Source organism: Symphalangus syndactylus, chromosome 10 (genome assembly GCF_028878055.3).
Source record: "Symphalangus syndactylus isolate Jambi chromosome 10, NHGRI_mSymSyn1-v2.1_pri, whole genome shotgun sequence".
Classification (NCBI taxonomy): Eukaryota; Metazoa; Chordata; class Mammalia; order Primates; family Hylobatidae; genus Symphalangus; species Symphalangus syndactylus.
In genome coordinates, this window is record NC_072432.2 from 90,086,410 (window position 1) to 90,105,289 (window position 18,880).

The 18,880-nt window shown below is 48.4% G+C and overlaps 2 protein-coding genes and 1 long non-coding RNA gene across 7 annotated transcripts in view; 2 read left to right on the forward strand and 1 right to left on the reverse strand.

Moving 5' to 3' along the window:
* The first annotated feature begins 833 nt into the window (after positions 1 to 833).
* BCDIN3D (BCDIN3 domain containing RNA methyltransferase) lies at positions 834 to 7,589 on the forward strand. Its single transcript, XM_055294945.2, has 2 exons — positions 834 to 1,103; positions 4,940 to 7,589. The coding sequence occupies exons 1-2, from the start codon at positions 870 to 872 to the stop codon at positions 5,582 to 5,584; spliced, it is 879 nt and encodes a 292-aa protein (XP_055150920.1). The 5' UTR covers positions 834 to 869; the 3' UTR covers positions 5,585 to 7,589.
* LOC134731541 (uncharacterized) lies at positions 3,738 to 14,498 on the reverse strand. Its single transcript, XR_010113893.1, has 2 exons — positions 14,297 to 14,498; positions 3,738 to 5,533 (listed from the first exon to the last, which is right to left on the reverse strand). It is a non-coding gene; the product is annotated as an uncharacterized lncRNA (long non-coding RNA).
* Positions 14,467 to 18,880, forward strand: part of NCKAP5L (NCK associated protein 5 like) — a 39,424-nt gene continuing 35,010 nt past the window's right edge. For 2 of the 5 annotated variants that reach the window (XM_055294944.2, XM_063610478.1), the window contains exon 1: positions 14,614 to 14,719. The gene's annotated coding sequence lies outside the window, so the exon portion shown is untranslated. Of the gene's footprint in view, positions 14,720 to 18,880 lie in introns of all 5 variants that reach the window. The other 3 variants (XM_055294943.2, XM_055294940.2, XM_055294941.2) reach the window with 3 other exon arrangements.

Here is an 18,880-nt window from a genome sequence, read left to right on the forward strand (position 1 = left end):
GAGCATCTTTGTGCCAGGCCCATGGTAAGTATAGGAGACTCAAGGCTGAGAATAACACAGCATTGCAAGCACATCCTCTGGATCCAAACTACCTGGGTTCGAATCCTAGTACCATCATTTTTAACTGTGGGATCTTGGACAAGTTACTTTGTTGTACTCCAGTGTCCTCATCTATATAAAAAGAATAATAATACGGTCATTTTCTTACGGGGTGAGAGGATTGACTAAGGAGCTTACAAGGGTGTCTGGTGCCTGGTAAGCACTCTTTAAGTGCTGGCTCTTAAGGCACGGTCCTTGCCTCTCAAGGAGCTCATGGTCTACAGTTGCCCCTGGGGGACAGGGCTGAGTCGGCTGGCTTCGCAAGTGACCTGCAGCTCCTGGCTACCCTTACCTGAACCAGGTGGAAGTTTTTGAGTCACAGATTCACTGTATGACCCCAGACAAGTTAAGTTCTCTCGGTCTCACTTTTTGCATTTATAAAGAAAGGAAATGGGACTAAAATTGATTTCCAAGATCCCAACAAACTGGTATACTTGTTCTGGGTCAACTAGCCCAAGTTTCAAACTATGTCAGCTTGGCCAAGACACGTAGCCCTCAGAGTTTGTTTCATCCCTGTAAAACGTGGATGATATTGCTAATCCCCTCCCAGTGTTGTGATGAGGGTTCAATAATACAAGGCAAGCCCCAGGCGCTCGCCGGCTGCAGGTATACAGCGAGAGGAAGTCAGGCCAGCCTTTCTGATTCACCGCAGAATTCTAGCCACCCGCCCTCGCCGTTCGGCGCACGCGCGCTGGCACCGCCACAGCCCACGCCGACCGCAGGTTCCCGACTTCCGGTTCCGCCAGGGCCCAGAGGCGGTGTTGAGGCTAATGGCGCTGCCCACGGAACTGGATGGAGGGAGTGTTAAGGAGACCGCAGCGGAAGAGGAATCGCGAGTTCTGGAACCTGGCGCCGCCCCGTTCGGAAATTTTCCTCATTATTCTCGCTTCCACCCTCCGGAGCAACGGCTCCGCCTCCTGCCCCCGGAGCTGCTTCGACAGCTCTTTCCTGAGAGTCCCGAGAACGGGCCGATTCTGGGGCTCGACGTGGGGTGTAACTCCGGGGTGAGTGACAGGGGAGGGATTGGAGCATCCGGAGCCAAGTGGTTGGCTGCCTACACATCCACTGTGGTTTTGGCCTGGGCTCACACCCATCGAAACTTTCCCAAAACGAGTATAAAGCGTGGCGTTGACTGAGCCAGTGCCACTGCTGCCTGTCCGCCCAGGGTTCCACCATCTGTCTTAGGAATCTCTCTTGGAGAGGAGTCCTTGTCGACTACGTTCCCACTTCTCTTTCAGGGCCAGACCCCAGGTGGGAACGGTCCTTGTATCTAGGGTGGCCTCTGTCCAGCATGCCTGGCGCTTTGACTGGGGAGAGGGGGCTTCCAGAGACACACGTTTGGGAACATGGGGTTAGGTTTGGTTTACTGGGAGAGAACAGCCAAGGGTGACAGAATCATGCCTGATATTGAGACTCATGTGTGCTATACAGTGCAGGACAGACCCTGGGACCTGCATGTTTATTTCAAAAAAAGTGAGTAGGCCGGGCGCGGTGGCTCACGCCTGTAATCCCAGCACTTTGGGAGGCCGAGGCGGGTGGATCACAAGGTCAGGAGATCGAGACCATCCTGGCTAACACGGTGAAACCCCGTCTCTACTAAAAATACAAGAAATTAGCCGGTCGTGGTGGCAGGCGCCTGTAGTCCCAGCTACTCGGGAGGCTGAGGCAGGAGAATGGCGTGAACCCGGGAGGCGGAGCTTGGAGTGAGCCGAGCTAGTGCCACTGCACTCAAGCCTGGGCGACAGAGCGAGACTCCGTCTCAAAAACAAAACAAAAACAGTTAGTTGACAGAGTACAGTGGAGAGGATCGAGAAGCAAATATAGCATTTTGCCCAAGGGAATGGAGAAGGGTGACACTGCCACTCTTCTTGCTGCAAACTATTCTTAGGCATATAATGATTATAATCAAACCACATGCAAAATAAGGAAATGTCTCTCCCACACCTATCTGTAGCCACTGGGATATTCTACACTAGCAGGCAGTCTGAACTTACTTTGGCAAATGCTTCAAAAGTTAGTACCCTCTCTCCGCTCCCTCCATCACTCTAGTCCAGCATCTGGAGGGCGGGGGACAATTCTGTTGTGTTGCTGTCCTTTCACAGAAGAGACTTTGGGGGACGATTTCAGACCTTGTGGGACTCAGCTGATAAGTAGGAAGGGGACATTTGGATACAGTCTCAAAGACTGGAATGAGGAGATGGGTTGATGTCCGGTGTCCCCTGCAAAATTTCTCCACTGCGATGATACGGGAAGTCAGAGCGTAAAAACAATGGAAAAGAGAGACTGAGGTTAAGGCTTGGGATTTCACGAAAGGCATTAGGAAACCACCAGAGATTTTAAAGTTGAGAGTAGTATACACATGAGAGGTAAAGACATAGTTGGCAGCTAACTAGGGTAGTGGTTCCCAAACCTGGCTGTACGTTTATGGAGCTTTCTGTTTTGCACTTTTTAAAAAATGCTTTTTCTTGTGGATCTTTGTAGTCAGAAAAGGGAAAAAAAATGCTTGTGCTTGATAAAACAAACAAATTCAAACAACAAAGGGGTATATAGTAAAAAGCAAGTCTCTACTCCCAACCCTAAATCCTCCTCCCCACCCCCACAGTGGCACTACTGTTTATAATTTCTTAGGTATCAGTCCTGTGTGTATACCAGCATTTATGTACGTATAAGTACCCCCCTTTTAGTTTTACAAATGGTAACACACTATTAGTAGCTTTTAATTCTGAGATTATTTATATCACCGCATTCTTTTTTAGCAGCTTCCTAATGTTTCATTGGATAGATGTACCATAATTTATGGGTGCTTTTTTCTTTTCAGTTTTAAAAACTCCTTCCCCAGCCTGGGCAACATGGCAAAACCCCATCTCTAAAAAAAATTAGCCAGATGTGGTGGTGGGCATCTGTAGTCCTAGCTACTTAGAGAGCTGAGGGAGGAGGATCGCTTGAACCCAGGAGGTAGAGGCTGCAGTGAGCCTTGATTGTGCCACATACCCCAGCTGGGTGACAAAGTGAGACCCTGTCTCAAATAAAACAACAAAAAACCCAAAAAACTGCTGGGCGCAGTGGCTGACGCCTGTAATCCCAACATTTTCAGAGGCTGACGCTGATCGCTTGAGCCCAGGAGTTCGAGATCAGCCTGGGCAACATGGCAAAATCTCACCCCTACCAAAAATACAAAAATTAGCTGGGCATGGTGGTGTGCACCTGTGGTTCCAGCTACTCATGAGGCTGAAGTAGGAGGATCTTTGGAGCCTGGAAAGTCAAGGCTGCAGTGATCACGCCACTGTACTCCAGCCTGGGAAACAGAGTAAGACCCTGTCTCAAAAAATAAATAAGTAAATAAAAAATTAACAGTTTCAGCACCCCACAACTTCCCCTATATGCCTTTTCCTGTTCATAAACCTCTGTCACTACCCAGAGGTAACAACTAGCCTTCTGTTGTTTCCTTGCTTTTTTTTATAGTGTACTGTTTTTCTTCCCTAACGATGTACTTTAATTTCACCCATTTTTGAGCTTCATGTAAATGGATGCTTGTCATATATTTTCTGTTACGGCTTGCTTTTTTTCTCAGCATTATGTATTTGTGAGAATCATCCACGTTGTGCACCAAGCTGGGTGCCTTCATTTTTTAACTGCTATTTAGTATTCTATCTTCATGATTCTACCACATTTATTTGTCCATGCCACTATCATTGGACATCTGGGTGCTTTCCATTGTGCATTTTCTTCACCTGCACAAAAGGCATAAATAAATATTTTCCTCAATGCTTGTTACACTAAGCAAATAAAGTAGTAAACAGAAAAATGCCTTGATAATACTATGTGGAAAAACACAAATTTGAATTAGTTATAATGGTTATAGAAATCAAAGAGGCCAGGTGCAGTGGCTCATTCCTATAGTCCCAGCACTTTGGGAGGCTGAGGCTGGTGGATCACTTGAGGTCAGTTAAAGACCAGCCTGGCCAACATGGTGAAACCCTGTCTCTACTAAAAATACAAAAATTAGCCGAGTGTGGTGATGCATGCCTGTAATCCCAGCTACTTAGGAGGCTGAGGCAGGAGAATCGCTTGAACCTGGGAGGCAGAGGTTGCTGAGATCACGCCATTGCACTCCAGCCTGGCCGACAGAACCAGACTTTGTCTCAAAAACAAAGGATTCAAAGTTAGAGAAAGGAGCTGGTGACTTAAGAGTAAAAAAGGTGCTAATGTGGTAAAAATCACAAATCATTGGACTTGTCTAGAAGGTTGTTAGCAGTGACTTTTAGCAATGATGGTTATAGAAGCAGAATGTCTCAGAAGGAGGTGGTGAATCCTAAGACAGTAAAATTGAAGCTGTAGTGAAGGCTGAATGAGGACTTTGGAATCCAGACTTCCCCCACCGCGGGTCTGAGAAGCAGGTTTTTATAAGATTGTGCTTGCTGTATTCCTCACTTTCCTGGTAAGAGACACTGGTTATGCCTCTGGACCCCTTTCCTCCTCCCTGGGGTCTTGAGATAACCAGAAAAAGAGTGAGTTTATCAGCACATTACTTAAGCTGGGAAATACTGCTGTAGGCTCCTTTGCTGCATCCATTTGGCTGTAACTTTCAGCTATACAACCCAATCTATCATCAGTGTCGTGTCAGGAAAATATGGGGATGATGCATTACAGCATGTGACCCCTGGAGGGCACTGAGGGCCTACTCTGGAAAATTTTTGCACAACCTCTAGGTTATGGTTTAGGAACCTCACATCCTATACAGCCAGAGGTAAGTGGCATTCTCAGTGGGAGAATGATACAGATTTCTCTTCCATTCACTGATTGAGAACTGCAGTGACAAAGCTGTTTTGGATTCCTCTAGGATCTGAGTGTGGCTCTATACAAACACTTCCTCTCCCTACCTGACGGGGAGACCTGCTCAGATGCCTCAAGAGAATTCCGTCTCCTCTGCTGCGACATAGATCCAGTCCTGGTGAAGCGAGCCGAAAAACAATGTCCTTTTCCTGATGCCTTGACCTTTATCACCCTGGACTTCATGAATCAAAGGACCCGGAAGGTTCTCTTGAGCTCTTTCTTAAGCCAATTTGGACGTTCAGTTTTTGACATTGGCTTCTGCATGTCAATAACCATGTGGATTCATCTGAATCATGGAGACCATGGCCTGTGGGAGTTCCTGGCCCACCTTTCCTCCCTCTGCCGCTACCTCCTTGTGGAGCCTCAACCCTGGAAGTGTTACCGGGCAGCTGCAAGGCGTCTCCGAAAGCTTGGACTCCATGATTTTGACCACTTCCACTCCCTTGCCATCCGAGGTGATATGCCCAATCAGATTGTGCAGATCTTGACCCAGGATCATGGCATGGAATTAATATGTTGCTTTGGCAACACCAGTTGGGACAGAAGCCTTCTGCTCTTCAGGGCAAAACAAACCATAGAGACTCATCCAATCCCTGAATCACTGATAGAAAAAGGGAAGGAAAAGAACAGATTAAGTTTCCAGAAGCAGTGAGATGGGAGGGCAAGAAGACCAAGAAAGATATTGAAAGGGTTTTATATTGAGAATTATGTTCATTCTCCTTAACTCCTTAACAATCAGGCAGCCGCAAAACCTGGCAGGAGCTTTTGGTAAAATGTCCAAGGCACATAATTGAAAGAATCAGTATCTGTTCCCCATTGTTTGGAACAAATCTTGAGGAGAATGAATCTGTGGAGTGATGAGCTAGGATATCTGGATTGAGATGGCCTAGGAAAAGTGGTCCTGGTTATGGGTTATGGAGAGGGCTGCTTTGGGGGATTATTTATAAAGATCAGACTAGGCTAGTCTTAAAATATATCAGTTCCTGGGCTCTCTGAATCTTACCTGGTTTCTTCAGGCTTCCGGACTTGCTAGGCCTGCCTTTGGGCAAAACCTTAGTAATTCAGGTCTGGAATGGGGCTTAGGAATCTATTTTCTGTTTTTTGCTTGTTTGTTTGTTTTTGCATTCTTCTATTGTAATATATACACAAAATTTACCATTTTAACTGTTTTTAAGTACAGTTTTTCAGAACGTAGAAATCCCATCAAAAATTGGATTAAAAAATTAAAAGATAAATTAGTAATTTTTTTTAAAGTGTACAATTTTGTGACATTAAGTATATTTACAATGAGGCATCTGTTTTTAACAGCTCCCCCAGATGATCCTGAGGCAAGCAGAGGTAGACCATACTTTGAGTGCTTATGGTTCCATTCAGTCCGCCTCTATGTATTTTTCCTGGGGTGAGTTCTTCCCTATGATTTTAACAACTACCTACATGCTTATGGTCCCCAAATATATTGGTAGCCCTATATCCACAGTTCCAGACTAGCATTTTTCCTGTTTTGTATTATGTCCCTTAGTTCTTAGGTACATCAGAGTCAACAGATCTCAAAAGCGAGCTCACTACCCTCATTCAAAACCTAGTCCTATCTCATTTGATAGTAATCATTGCTTAAGCTAGAAACCTCAGTTGATTTTCTCACTTACACTCCCCACATTGAAATGCTCTCAAAGTCCAGCAGCAAATTCTATCAATTACATGTAAGTTTCATTCCATCCATGTGTCCGGTGCCTGGTGGGAGGTTCCTATATTAAAGTCATCTACCTTCCAATCCATTATCTGCCTTACAGCCACAGTTTACTCATCTGTACAACGAAATAACACCACTTTCCTTTTCCTATGCCCAAATGAGCTAAGGATGTGAAGGTATTTTGCAGAATATGGAGTGATAAAGAAAAATAAGGTGCTATTACACTGTGTGAGCACACTGCAGACCACAACTGCACTTGTTAGACCGGAGGCTTATGAGAAAAACATCTCACCTTGTAGAAAACATGCATCTTACTATCTCTGATAACTTGTTTTCCAGGATGATGAAGTAATAAGGAGTCCAGCCTCAGTGCTACAGAGCATTTTGAAGGAAGCAGTGTTGGGAGGGAGGGATATGGAGCTAATGGAAATGAGGCTAGTTTATGATGGTCTCAGTTATCACAGTAGTTACAGAGCTGAGTTTACCCACAAGATCTTAATTTAGGAACACTTTGAAACCTTGTAACCCTGCTGGCTGCTCTCTACTCTCACTCCACCAAGGCAGTGCACAGAAACATACATGGGGCTGTGGTAGGATGAATAATGGTCCCCCAAGATGTCCACCTCCTTTAGCAAAAGGGGCTTTGCAAATGAGATTGAGGATCTTGAGATAGGGAGATTAACCTGGATGATCAGAATATACCCTAAGTGCAATCATCAGTGTTCTTATAATAGGGAGGCAGAGGGAGAGCTGACCACAGTAGGCGATGTAATGACAAAAGCAAGAGGTTGGAGTGATGTGAAGAAGGGCTGCAAGTCAAGGAATGCAAGTGGCTTCTAGAAGTTAGAAAAAGCAAGGAAATGTATTCTCCCCTGAAGCCTCCAGAAGGAACAGCCCTGCCAACACCTTGATTTCAGATTTAATCTCCAGAGCTGTAAGAGAATAAATCAGTATTTTAAACCTCTAAGTTTTGTGGTGATTTCTTACAGCAGCACTATAAAACTAATACATGGGCTCTGACTACAGTGAGACTGGCTTACAAAGCCAAGTGGCACCTTTCCCAGATAACTCCTTGATAACAGAAAATAACCTCAGTGAGCAGAAGGATACACAGGGGCTTTGTCCAACATGGCTAATTAAGAAACTGCCAGGTGCAGTGGCTCACCCCTGTAATCCCAACACTGGGAGGCTTAGGCAGGTGGATCACTTGAGCTCAGCAGTTTGAGACCAGCCTGGGTAACATGGCAAAACCCCGAATCTGCAAAAAATACAAAAAAAAAAAAAAAAATTAGCTGGGAGTGGTGGCATGCACCTGTAGTCCAGCAACTTGGGAGGCTGAGGTGCAGGATCACTTGAGCCCAGGAGGCTGAGGTTGCAGTGAGCCAAGATCATGCCACTGCACTCCAGCCTGGGTAATAGAGCGATACTGCCTTAAAAAAAGAAATCCTCAATAACTAAAAGCTTTGGGAGATGCTTCAGCATCCGAACCTGACCTGTTCCCTAGTAACAGATTGGCTGAGCAGTTACCTGACCTGTTGGGAGAAACCACTGTATTTCATGTCCGTGGCAGTTAGTTTCAAAAAGGATGTGCAGGCGCGTGCCTGTAATCCCAGCTACTTGGGAGGCTAGGGCAGGAGAATCGCTTGAACCCGGGAGGCAGAGGTTGCAGTGAGCTGAGATCGCACCACTGCATTCCAGCCTGGGCGACAGGAGCGAGACTCCGTCTCAAAAAAAAAAAAGCAAAAAGGATTGGCTGGGCGCGGTGGCTCACACCTGTAATCCCAGCACTTTGGGAGGCCGAGGCGGGTGGATCACGAGGTCAAGAGTTCGAGACCAGCCTGACCAACATAGTGAAATCTCGTCTCTACTAAAAATACAAAAATTAGCTGGGCATACTGGTGTGCGCCTGTAATCCCAGCTACTTGGGAGGCTGGGGCAGGAGAATCGCTTGAACCCGGGAGGCGGAGGTTGCAGTGAGCCGAGATCACACCACTGCATTCCAGCCTGGGCGACAGGGTGAGACTCTCTCTCAAAAAAAAAAAAAAAAAAGCAAAAAGGATGTGCAATTAGTGCCCATTAAAATGAGGTCCTCAGGTTGGGTGCGGTGGCTCACGTCTGTAATCCCAACACTTTGGGAGGCCAAGGCGGGAGAATCACTTGAGCCCAGGAGTTACAGACCAGCCTGGGTAAGACAATAAGACTTCATCTCTACAAAAAAAATTTAAAAATTAGCTGAACATGGTGGCGTGCGCCTATAGTCCTAGTTACTCGGGAGGCTGAAATGGGTGGATTGCTTGAGCCTGGAAAGCAGAGGTTGCAGTGAGCCGAGATCGTGCCACTGTACTCCAGCCTGGACAGCAGAGTGAGACTCTATCTCAAAAAAAAAAAAAAAAAAAAGGAATGGCAGTATAAGCATATTTAGTCATATAGAAGAATCAGCCAAAAAGTTAAAATGGCTCATTGCTGGAGGTAAGAAATGCAGCAAATAATTGCTTCAGTATTACTTGATTATTAAACCATATGGACATATTACTTTTTATAAAAACTAATCTTAAATGAATAATTTTTAAAATTAGCCAGTGTTTTCTAAAATAACTCTCACTGTACCACCCATCTATCTGCCTAATTTTTCCCTCACAGCATAGCCAAAATCTTAGAAAAGTTTTGTTGTTGTTGTTTGTGTTTTTGTTTTGTTTTTGAGACAGAGTCTCACTCTATCACCCAGGCTGGAGTGCCATGGCGCAATCAGCTTACTGCAACCTCCACCTCCCAGGCTCAAGCGATTCTCCTGCCTCAGCCTCCTGAGTAGCTGGGATTACAGGCACGTGCCATGGCACACAGCTAATTTTTGTATTTTTAGTAGAGACGGGGTTTCACCATGTAGGCCAGGCCGGTCTTGAATTCCTGACCTCAGGTGATCCACCCACCTCGTCCTCCCAAAGTGCTGGAATTACAGGCGTGGGCCACTGCGCCTGGCCGAAAAGTTTTAAACACTCCCTGTCTCCATTCCTTACTTTGTAAATTTTTCTCAATCCTTCAGAATCTGGTTTTGCCAAGTCGCGCGTGGTGGCTCACGCCTGTAATCCTAGCACTTTGGAAGGCCAAGAGGGGAGGACTGCTTGAGCCCAGGAGTTCGAGAACAGCCTGGGCAATGGAGTGAGACCCCATCTCTATTTTAAATAAACAAATAAAGTCTGGTTTTATCAAAGTCTCCAATGATATGTGGCCAGAGTCAGTGGGGATGTCTCTGTCCTGATCCAACTTGACTCAGCAACATCGGGGCCAAAAAGTTATCCCTTCCTATTCATGGGGAATTGGTTCCAGGACCCACAAGGACACAAAAATCAAAGGATGCTTAAGTCCCTTACATAAAATAGTATAGTATTTGCAAATGACCCGGGGGTATTCTCCTATATACTTTAAATCATCTCTAGATTACTTATAATATGTAATATCATGTAAATACTATGTAAATAGTTAACACTAAATTTTTAAAATTTTGTATTTTTATTGCTGTAGTTATTTTTTTTCTGATCTAGTCTTCAGAGAGATGTAGTTTTTATTCTTTTATTTTTTCTGATCTGAGGTTGACTGAGTGCGTGGATGTGGAAGCCACCAATAAGAAGGACCGACTGTATTTGGTCTTTTTTTTGGAAATCCCGTTCTTGGGTTCTGGTGACAGCGTTCATTCAGTTTTCTTTCTCCTTCTCTGGAGACCCCCCTCTAACATTGATGTTCCTTGGGGTTCTGTTCCAGCCTTTCTTTTCTCCCCTTGCATGATCTCCTCAACTCCATGACTTCAGTAACCACCAACGTTCTGAGGACTCACAAATCTATCATCCCGATTCCTCTCCTGAGCTTCAGAATTATTTATCCCACAGCCTACATCAGTGCTTCCCAACCTTTTCCATGTCAGTACACACATAGAAAATGATGGTGTTTTATATGCTGGATGATGCAATCTGGCATAACCAAGATTGCTCTCTGACTCAGGAAGCTTGTGCTGCCCTGAGAATTGTGAAGCCCATTATGCAGCACCACCGCAACCTCTTCCTGAGGCACACAGGAAGTTCTGACGAGTTGGAGAGATGTTTCTACTTGGATGCCCCCTGGGCATTTCTACGTCTGTACGTCTCTACGTCTGCAGCTACCAGAGACCCAAGAGGCGTAGCCTGTTTTGTTACACAGACGACTCAAGTAAATAACAATATATGATTAGTGGCATATCATAAGAGTGAAGAACAAACTTTGGGACTTCTGTGTAATTTTTAATTTATGCAAATAATAGCACTAAGGAATGAAAAGTGTCTTAAGCCTCATCAAAAGACTGAAAGGGATCTTGAAGCAATAGTAGCTACACTTCTTTCAACCCCTGTCAGTGAGGATGAAGGTTTGTGAAGCATAGAGAATCTGCCAAAATCTGAATGCTGAAATTATCAAGTGCACAATAGCCTTTAAGGAAGGAGTGCAGGTACTTGCTCTGACAAATACAGATGTTCTGGCTGTGTGTATTCAACAAGGGTAAACATCTAAATGCAAAGTAAAATATTGGCTTGGTGCAGAGGCTCATGCCTTACTAATCCCAGCACGTTGGGAGGCTGAAGTGGGCAGATCACTTGAGGTCAGGAGTTCAAGACCAGCCTGGACAACTTGGTGAAACCTCATTTCTACTAAAAATACAAAATTTAGCTGGGTGTGGTGGCGCACGCCTGTAATCTCAGCTACTTAGGAGGCTGAGGCAGGAGAATTGCTGGAGAATTGCAAGAGGCAAGAGAACTGCCTCTTGGAAGGCAGACCTTGCAGTGAGCCGAGATTGTGCCACTACACTCCAGCCTGGGTGACAGAGCAAGACTGTCTCAAAAAAAAAAAAAAAAAAAGGAAAGTAAATTATCATCTTGATGTTCTGTTTACTTCCAATAATTCAGTTATTTGGAAACATCCAAAAGTAGTTAGAAATGCCTGGCAGAGGCCAGGCGCGGTGGCTCACGCTTGTAATCCCAGCACTTTGGGAGGCCGAGGCGGGCGGATCACGAGGTCAGGAGATGGAGACCACGGTGAAACCCCGTCTCTACTAAAAAATACAAAAAATTAGCCGGGCGTGGTGGCGGGCGTCTGTAGTCCCAGCTACTCAGAGAGGCTGAGGCAGGAGAATGGCGTGAACCCAGGAGGCGGAGCTTGCAGTGAGCCGAGATCGCGCCACTGCACTCCAGCCTGGGCGACAGAGCGAGACTCCATCTCAAAAAAAAAAAAAAAAAAAAAAAAAAAAAAAAAAAAAAAAAAAGAAATGCCTGGCAGACCAGGCCGGGCACGGTGGCTCACGCTTGTAATCTCAGCACTTTGGGAGGCCGAGGCGGGCGGATCACGAGGTCAGGAGATCAAGACCACAGTGAAACCCCGTTTCTACTAAAAATACAAAAAATTAGCCGGGCGTGGTGGCGGGCGCCTGTAGTCCCAGCTACTCGGAGAGGCTGAGGCAGGAGAATGGCGTGAACCTGGGAGGCGGAGCTTGCAGTGAGCCGAGACTGCGCCACTGCACTCCAGCCTGGGCGACAGAGCAAGACTCCGTCTCAAAAAAAAAAAAAAAAGAAATGCCTGGCAGACTTTTAAGGTTTTCTACCTCAAGGCAGAATTAGGAATACAAGGCAATATTAGGAATACAACAGGTATATGGAGTTTTATTGGACTTTCAAGCCCTTTGAGGAAAGGACCATGTCTACTTTTTGTTGTAATCCCAGAACTAGCCCACTGATCCCTATTCAATAAATGTTAGATGATTGAATAAGAATTCACAATGCTGTAGGCTTCCGAAGATGCCACTATCATCAAGAAATAAGGTGAAAAGGAGAAATGAAAACATGTCTATGAAAATATTTGCACCAGAATGTTAATAGCAGCCATATTCATCATAGCCCCAACTGGAAATACCCAAATATCCATCAATTGAAGAATGGATAAACACATTGTGATATATTCATGCAATGGAATATTACTCAGCAATAAAAAAGAACAGATTACTGATACACATGGATGGATCTCAAAAACATTACTAAGCTAAAGGATACAGACACAAGTACATACCGTAAAGCTCCATATATGCGAAATACAAATGCAGACAAATCTACGGTGCTATAATTCAGGAAGTTGCCAGGGGAGGGTGGTGGTGGGTGTGGGGTGATCAACTATAAAGGGGCATGAGGGAACTTTATAGGGTGGTGGTTCAGTATCTTGTTTTGGGTGTTTATTACATAGGTGTATATTTTGAAATTCACCAAACAAAGCACCTAAGATGTGTACATTTTATTGCATGTTAAGAATAATTTAAGAGCCGGGCATGGTGGCTCACGTCTGTAATCCTAGCACTTTGGGAGGCCGAGGTGGGCACATCACCTGAGGTCAGGAGTTCGAGACCAGCCTGGCCAACATGGTGAAGCCCCCGTCTCTACTAAAAATACAAAAATTATCCAGGTGTGGTGGCGCACACTTGTAATACCAGCTACTTGGGAGGCTGAGGCAGGAGAATCACCTGAAATCAGGAGGCAGAGGTTGCAGTGAGCAGAGATTGTGCCATTGCACTCCATCCAACCTGGGACAGAGTTGAGACTCCATCTCAGAGAAAAGAAAAGAATAAAATATTTTTTAAGCAAAAAAATGAGAAAGCTGGTGGGGGTAACCATCAAGACATCTTTTAGGTTCCAGTAATAGCTGTCCTCGGGCACTCTTTTCATCAAACTACCTCTATGCTCAAGAACTCAAAATGACTTCTTTATCTTATGTCTTGTCACATCCATATCCTTATTCTGCTCTCCTCCATAAGAAACCTCCTCCATTAACTTCTCCCACTTCCCAATGTACCACGGTGATCTGCTCACGGTCCCATGCAGATAATTTGCTCTTTCCTATCTGAGTCTCCTTGTGGCCTTTACCCTGCCTGGACCCTACTCAAGCTCTCTCTGCCCTTCAAATCCCGTATTTAAATAAACCTCCTTCAGGAAAGAACTCTTAATCCTAGCCAATCTGAGCACCCTAAATTGCCTTACTTTTTATGTTCCTTTATTGGACTAATATGATACTCTAAGCTGCATCCTTTGTATACCCGCGACAAAGGAAATTTTAATGAAGTAGGCAGAGACTGTACCTAGGGATTCCTTCGTATTTCCCTGCAGAACCCAGTTGAGAACCTACATTTCTGGGGCAGTCACTACAATGCAGGTTGTGAGGATTATACGGTATTTAGGCGAGGGCAAATAGGTGTTTAATTAAGGACTAATGGGAATGATATTGAAAGCTCTGAGGCTCTGCAGGGGCCTGTTTGCTTTTCCTCATCCTCACCGAGATAGCAAGTGGTTGAGAACAAGGTTGTATCCTTTTTCTGCCCAGCCTTCCCCCCAAACCAGTGAGGAAACGGCCAGCACTGCCGTCTGATGAGAGGAGCCTGTTCCTATCACTGTTTTCCAGATTACGGGGCGGGGGGGGACGACCCGTTCCTGGAGAAGGAAGAGAGAGGCGGGAGCATGTAAGGCCAAAGAGGCACTCAAGCCTTTCCCCCATGGATTTACACCCAACACGTATGCAAAAAGGCAAATTACAAACACCGATGCTCACAACCACACATACACGTGCACGCCCAGCCCCACAGAAGCAAACGCGCATGCCTGTGGGCCCGCGCGCACCTACTTAGTTATCTCTGTTCTAGACGCCCTCATTCCACCCCCGCTCGGCCCAGCCCGGCGTCCTCTACCCAGGCACGGCTGAGGTTTACCAAGACGGGCCCGGCCTGGAGAAAGTGTTTCTATAAGGGGGAAGGGAGGTCCTTCCCACCAAAGCGGAAGCGGCGCGCGCCGGCCGGGCAGACTTAGCTCGCGTCCTGGGAACATCTGGAGGGGGCTGGGAGGGGCGCGCATCCAGGCTGAACGTGGATTGGCTGCTAGGGAGGAGGGGGGCGGGGTCAGAGCCAGGGGCGGGGCTCCCCGGCCCCCTTAAAGCCTTGACATCAGGAGGCGGCTCCGGCACCCCCCTTTCTCTGCCCCCCGCCCCCAAGCCGCGGCCATGGACCTGGCGGATCCGGCCTACCCTGGCCCAGCTCAACACCTCATTTCGGTGAGTTCTGGGTCTACTTGGGATTGAAAGGGCGGCGAGTGCGGGGGGGCGATCTGTAGCTCCGGGCCGGGGGGAGTGGGGTGTGGAGGGTAAGGCTCTCGTGGCAGTACAGGGTCGGAGAGGGCGTCGCGGCTTCCTGCCCAAACCCTGCTGCCCGCCCCTCCGTCCCTCCCTCCAGCCGCACCCTCCTCGGGGGTCCGGCTGCGACTCTGTGCACCCCCACCCCACCCCCTCCCGCCCCCCGCGCCATCCTCGCGCACACTCCGTGGCCCCGGAAGGGAAACTTTCGGGAGTGGGGGATGTTCCGGGGGCCGGGCTCCCCTCCCTCTTTGAAAGCACTGACCTTGCCCCAGCTGCTCACCCCACCCAACCCGCATCCCACCGTCCGGGTGCCGCTCAGCGGTGCCGGGTTATTGCGGGGGGAGGGGCTCTCTCCCCAAAGCGCAGGCGCGGAGACGAGCCTGGGGCTCCCTTTCGCACTCCTTCCATTCCCCGTGGCCTGGGGCGGTAGGGCCTGGGGAAGGCGGGGAGAGGCGGAAAGACTGGGTCTCCTAGAGAACAGCCCTTCAAAGGCTTTGAGGGATTGCGGGAAGGAGGAAGGACCTGGTGGGCTGCACGCTGAAGAGAAGCTAAGGGAGGGAGAAGGGTTGGTTGGGCAGGGAGCAGGGACAGGGCAGCGCCTGCAGAAAAGGCCCTCCGGGTGCTGGCTGCGGTGCCAGAAGAATGCAGAGAATTCATCTGTGCCCGACGCTCCCCTGGCTTAGCCCAACTAAGAAAGCGGCTGCCCGGATCCTAGCTCCCCTCTCCTTGTCCTGGGCCCAAGGTCCCGCGTTGTCTCCAGCCCTGGCACGGCCCCAAGGGCACAGAGGGCCCTCACCTCCCACAGGCCTGGTTTTCCAGGCATCCCAGGGCTGGATCAGCCGAGTCCACCTAGTCTGTCCAGCTGCTACTTCTTAAAGGCCTGCCTTGCTGAGGAGCTAGGGGTCTTGGGCTAAGGAGTTCGCTGGCTGTAGAGGCAATCCCTCCCTCCCACTTCTCCCCCTCTTTCATGGGTCCTCCTTCTTAAGCACAATGGTCAGTCAGAGGAAGTGGCCCGGGCAGGGGTGGCCTGGGGAGCAGTAGAAAGAGTGTCAATGCCTAACCGTTTTGTGGTCAGTACTTTTGGGGAAAATGAACATAGCCCATTTGTCTTGTTGCAGACCCTCCCTTACAGACATTACGCCATCTGGCTCTCTGAGACTCCTTGTGTGACAGGAAAATTCACTTCTCAAATTGGTCCCCCTATCTTCCTAAAAACAGCCTGGGATTAGTGGGTTTCCTATCCCAAAGAAACCGTGTGTATTCCTGTCCGGGGAGATATTCCCATGTTCAAGCTTGTTTTCAAAGTCTATAGTCTGTGCATGAGGTGGCTTCGTCCTTCCAGCATCTTTCTCCAGCTCTGGCCCTCACGAAGAGTGAGGACCTGGAGGGGCAAGTGCCGTGGTTGGCAGGGAAGGAGGATCTTCATGATAGGCCGGTGAAGACCTAAGTGTTTGGGGACCAAGCGGGTATCAATAAAGACAGAGCCAGAAGCTCTGGTCCCTACTTCTCCTGGCTTGCTGTATGACCTTGGCCAAGACAGTTTGCTCTCTGGGGCTCAGTTTCCCCATCTTTAAAACTCAGTAGTTGGACTAGATAGCTCTAATATTCCCTTCCACTTTTTGACATTGAATGGTTCCACTGATGGGTGAATCTACAGAGGAGAAAGCTTCTCTGGCAGAATGGTTCCATTTAAAGGGAGCTAAGGTGTTGGATGTGCTTTAAATTGCAATTACTTAGGATTAGAACCCTGGGTAGAGAGAACAGATTCCCTTATTCTAAGCCTGAGAGTAGACCTTGTCCCACACACCCCTGGTGCCTTGGGATATGAACTCCTGCTCCTGCTGGCTTGGGTTTGGCCCACCCATCACGCCTGTGGTGAGACATCCTGGCCCTTTGAAGAGAAACTGAGAGAGGAGGAGGCAGCCAAGGGCCAGCAGGGTAAGCAGATTCCCAGGAGACAGTTTACGTCTCAGCTGTTGGGACTTGTTTTAGGATCTGGGCCAGGGAGCACAACACACTCACCCACCCACCCTCTTATAGGAGGAGGGCAAGGAGGGCCCCACTGCTTTTGCCCATCCCACCCCCAGCCCTGCCCACCTCACTGCTGTACTCACACCCCCAGGTCCCAGGCAAGGGGCTAAGGAATCTTCCCCACTGCCCTCATCCAGCCCAGCCAGCCTCCCAGGCCCTGCTATACCAGCCCGTGGCAGCAGTGAGGAGAAGCCGCCCCCACTCCAGCTTTCCCAGCCCCTTCCCTCCCCGGGGTAGGACTTCTCAGGAGTTGGGCTCTCCAGGTTGGGACTTGCTTTCCAGCCCAAGAGCCAGAGGTCTTGAAGTTCTTCTTGTTTGTTTTCATCCTCGGTCTCCCAGGTGAAGGGGAATGTTGAAGGAGAGGTGGTGGTTAAGGAAGCCCTGGGTTTGCTCATGGAGGGGCACATTCTCCCTGGGCTACTTTTCCCTCTGCTGGCTCTCCTGGGCCTGGGAAGCCCTCTGCCCTGGGCCTTGCTGCCTATGAGGGTGAAGCTGCAGCAGGAGGTGTTTAGGTTAAATCCCGAGGAAGCCTTCCTTACCGCTGTGAGCCCTTGGAATGGATAACAGAAGCTCCCAGGGAGGTCAGTTTCCCAGAAAGTGGCTAATGCTGGAGTCACTGTCAGACTGAAGGATGCAGCTGTTACTAGGCAGAAGCTGCTGTTCCCTCTTGGGGTGTGGCTCTGAGGCTGGCCAGCCAGAGGCCCCGTTACAAGCAGGAGGAGAAAGGGCCCTTGCCTGACAGCCAAAGTGAGGTCCCTGACCCCATCATGCCTGAGTCACCAGAGCTGCATCTCTCAAAACAAGCGCCCTTTCTAGCCCCTGCTTCTTAGCCCCCTCCCCCAGTTCACCACTGCTCTCACTGTCTCCTTCGACAACCCTCACCCGAACCTGGCAGGTTCCCCGAGCCCCAGTCTGGCTGCATTAATGGACTGATTGGATTTTCTATACTTGGAGTTTGGGATTTCTGATTGAACATACAAATTTATGTAAATCAATCTGGGATCTGCCACTACATCAAAACAACCCAGAGCATAGGCTGGAAGGAATCCTAGAGACAGTCTAGTCCAACGCCCTCGTGTTAAAAATGGGGAAACTGAAGTCCAGAGGGGGAAGTGATTCATGCGGTGGTGAGTGTCAGAGGCAGGACTCCTGATTCTGCTCTGTAGTTTTACATGGTTCCATTCTGCCTTAATGTTTTATGCATGAGGTAGCCTGGCTGGATTTAAAGCAGAGAGGGCCAGTTCTTGAACCTGAGAGAGCAGAAAGCTGGGCCCTTGGAGAGTCAGAGTGTTATCGCAGGACCCCCCGGGGGCTCTGGTCAGCTTTGTAACATGCTGAGGAAAAACAGCTTCAAATCCCTGAGAACAAGACCCATAATATTTTCCCCCAGACACTGACCTGGAGGGTTGGAGGCTAAGGTCATTGGTTGCTGCCTGTCTTGGCCCTTATGGTTTCTCAGGAGCTTAGATTTTGTCTGTCCCGGCATCTGTCACACAGCAGCCGGCTGTGGAAGGACCTGCATATGCAGTGCCTCCATCACTGTTGACCCTTCCCTCCCAGTTTGAGTCTCTACTGGTTCCCTCCGGGGACACAGTGGGAAAAGGTCGTTGGTCTCTTAGGATGCTTTGCCCACCGTCCTCTGCCCTCTTGGAGGACAGACGCCAACTGGACCTCCCCTGCAGGTTTCTATAGCACTGGCCAGACAGGCCTTGCTGTAGGAAGGATCTCTTTATTTTAGGATCAATACCAAGGGTGCAAGGGGGCTTCAGAGATGGGCTGGGATCCCCAAGAAGCAGTCTCCCCTATTTCTTGACTCTTCTTGATCTGATCTGCCTACCTGGCTGTAAGGTGCTCCCCACTCCCACTTCATGGACTGTGCCTGTGGCGTGGGGCTGTTCGGAGGGCTGAGTGCTCACTTACCCTGTGGCGTCTGGGCATACTGTATAGATGTGGAGGTGCCTGAGGCAGCTGTCAGCCTGCTTTGTGATACTCTGCGGGGGTGAGGCATGGGCTTAAGAACAGAGGCCTTGATTCCCAGCTAAGGCTACT

Excerpts from the sequence above, each read along its gene's own strand:
- BCDIN3D (XM_055294945.2), top strand. The coding sequence starts at position 870 with ATGGCGCTGCCCACGGAACTGGATGGAGGGAGTGTTAAGGAGACCGCA. Across the intron at positions 1,104-4,939 it reads ACGTGGGGTGTAACTCCGGG|GATCTGAGTGTGGCTCTATA; the intron begins GTGAGTGACAGG and ends GGATTCCTCTAG.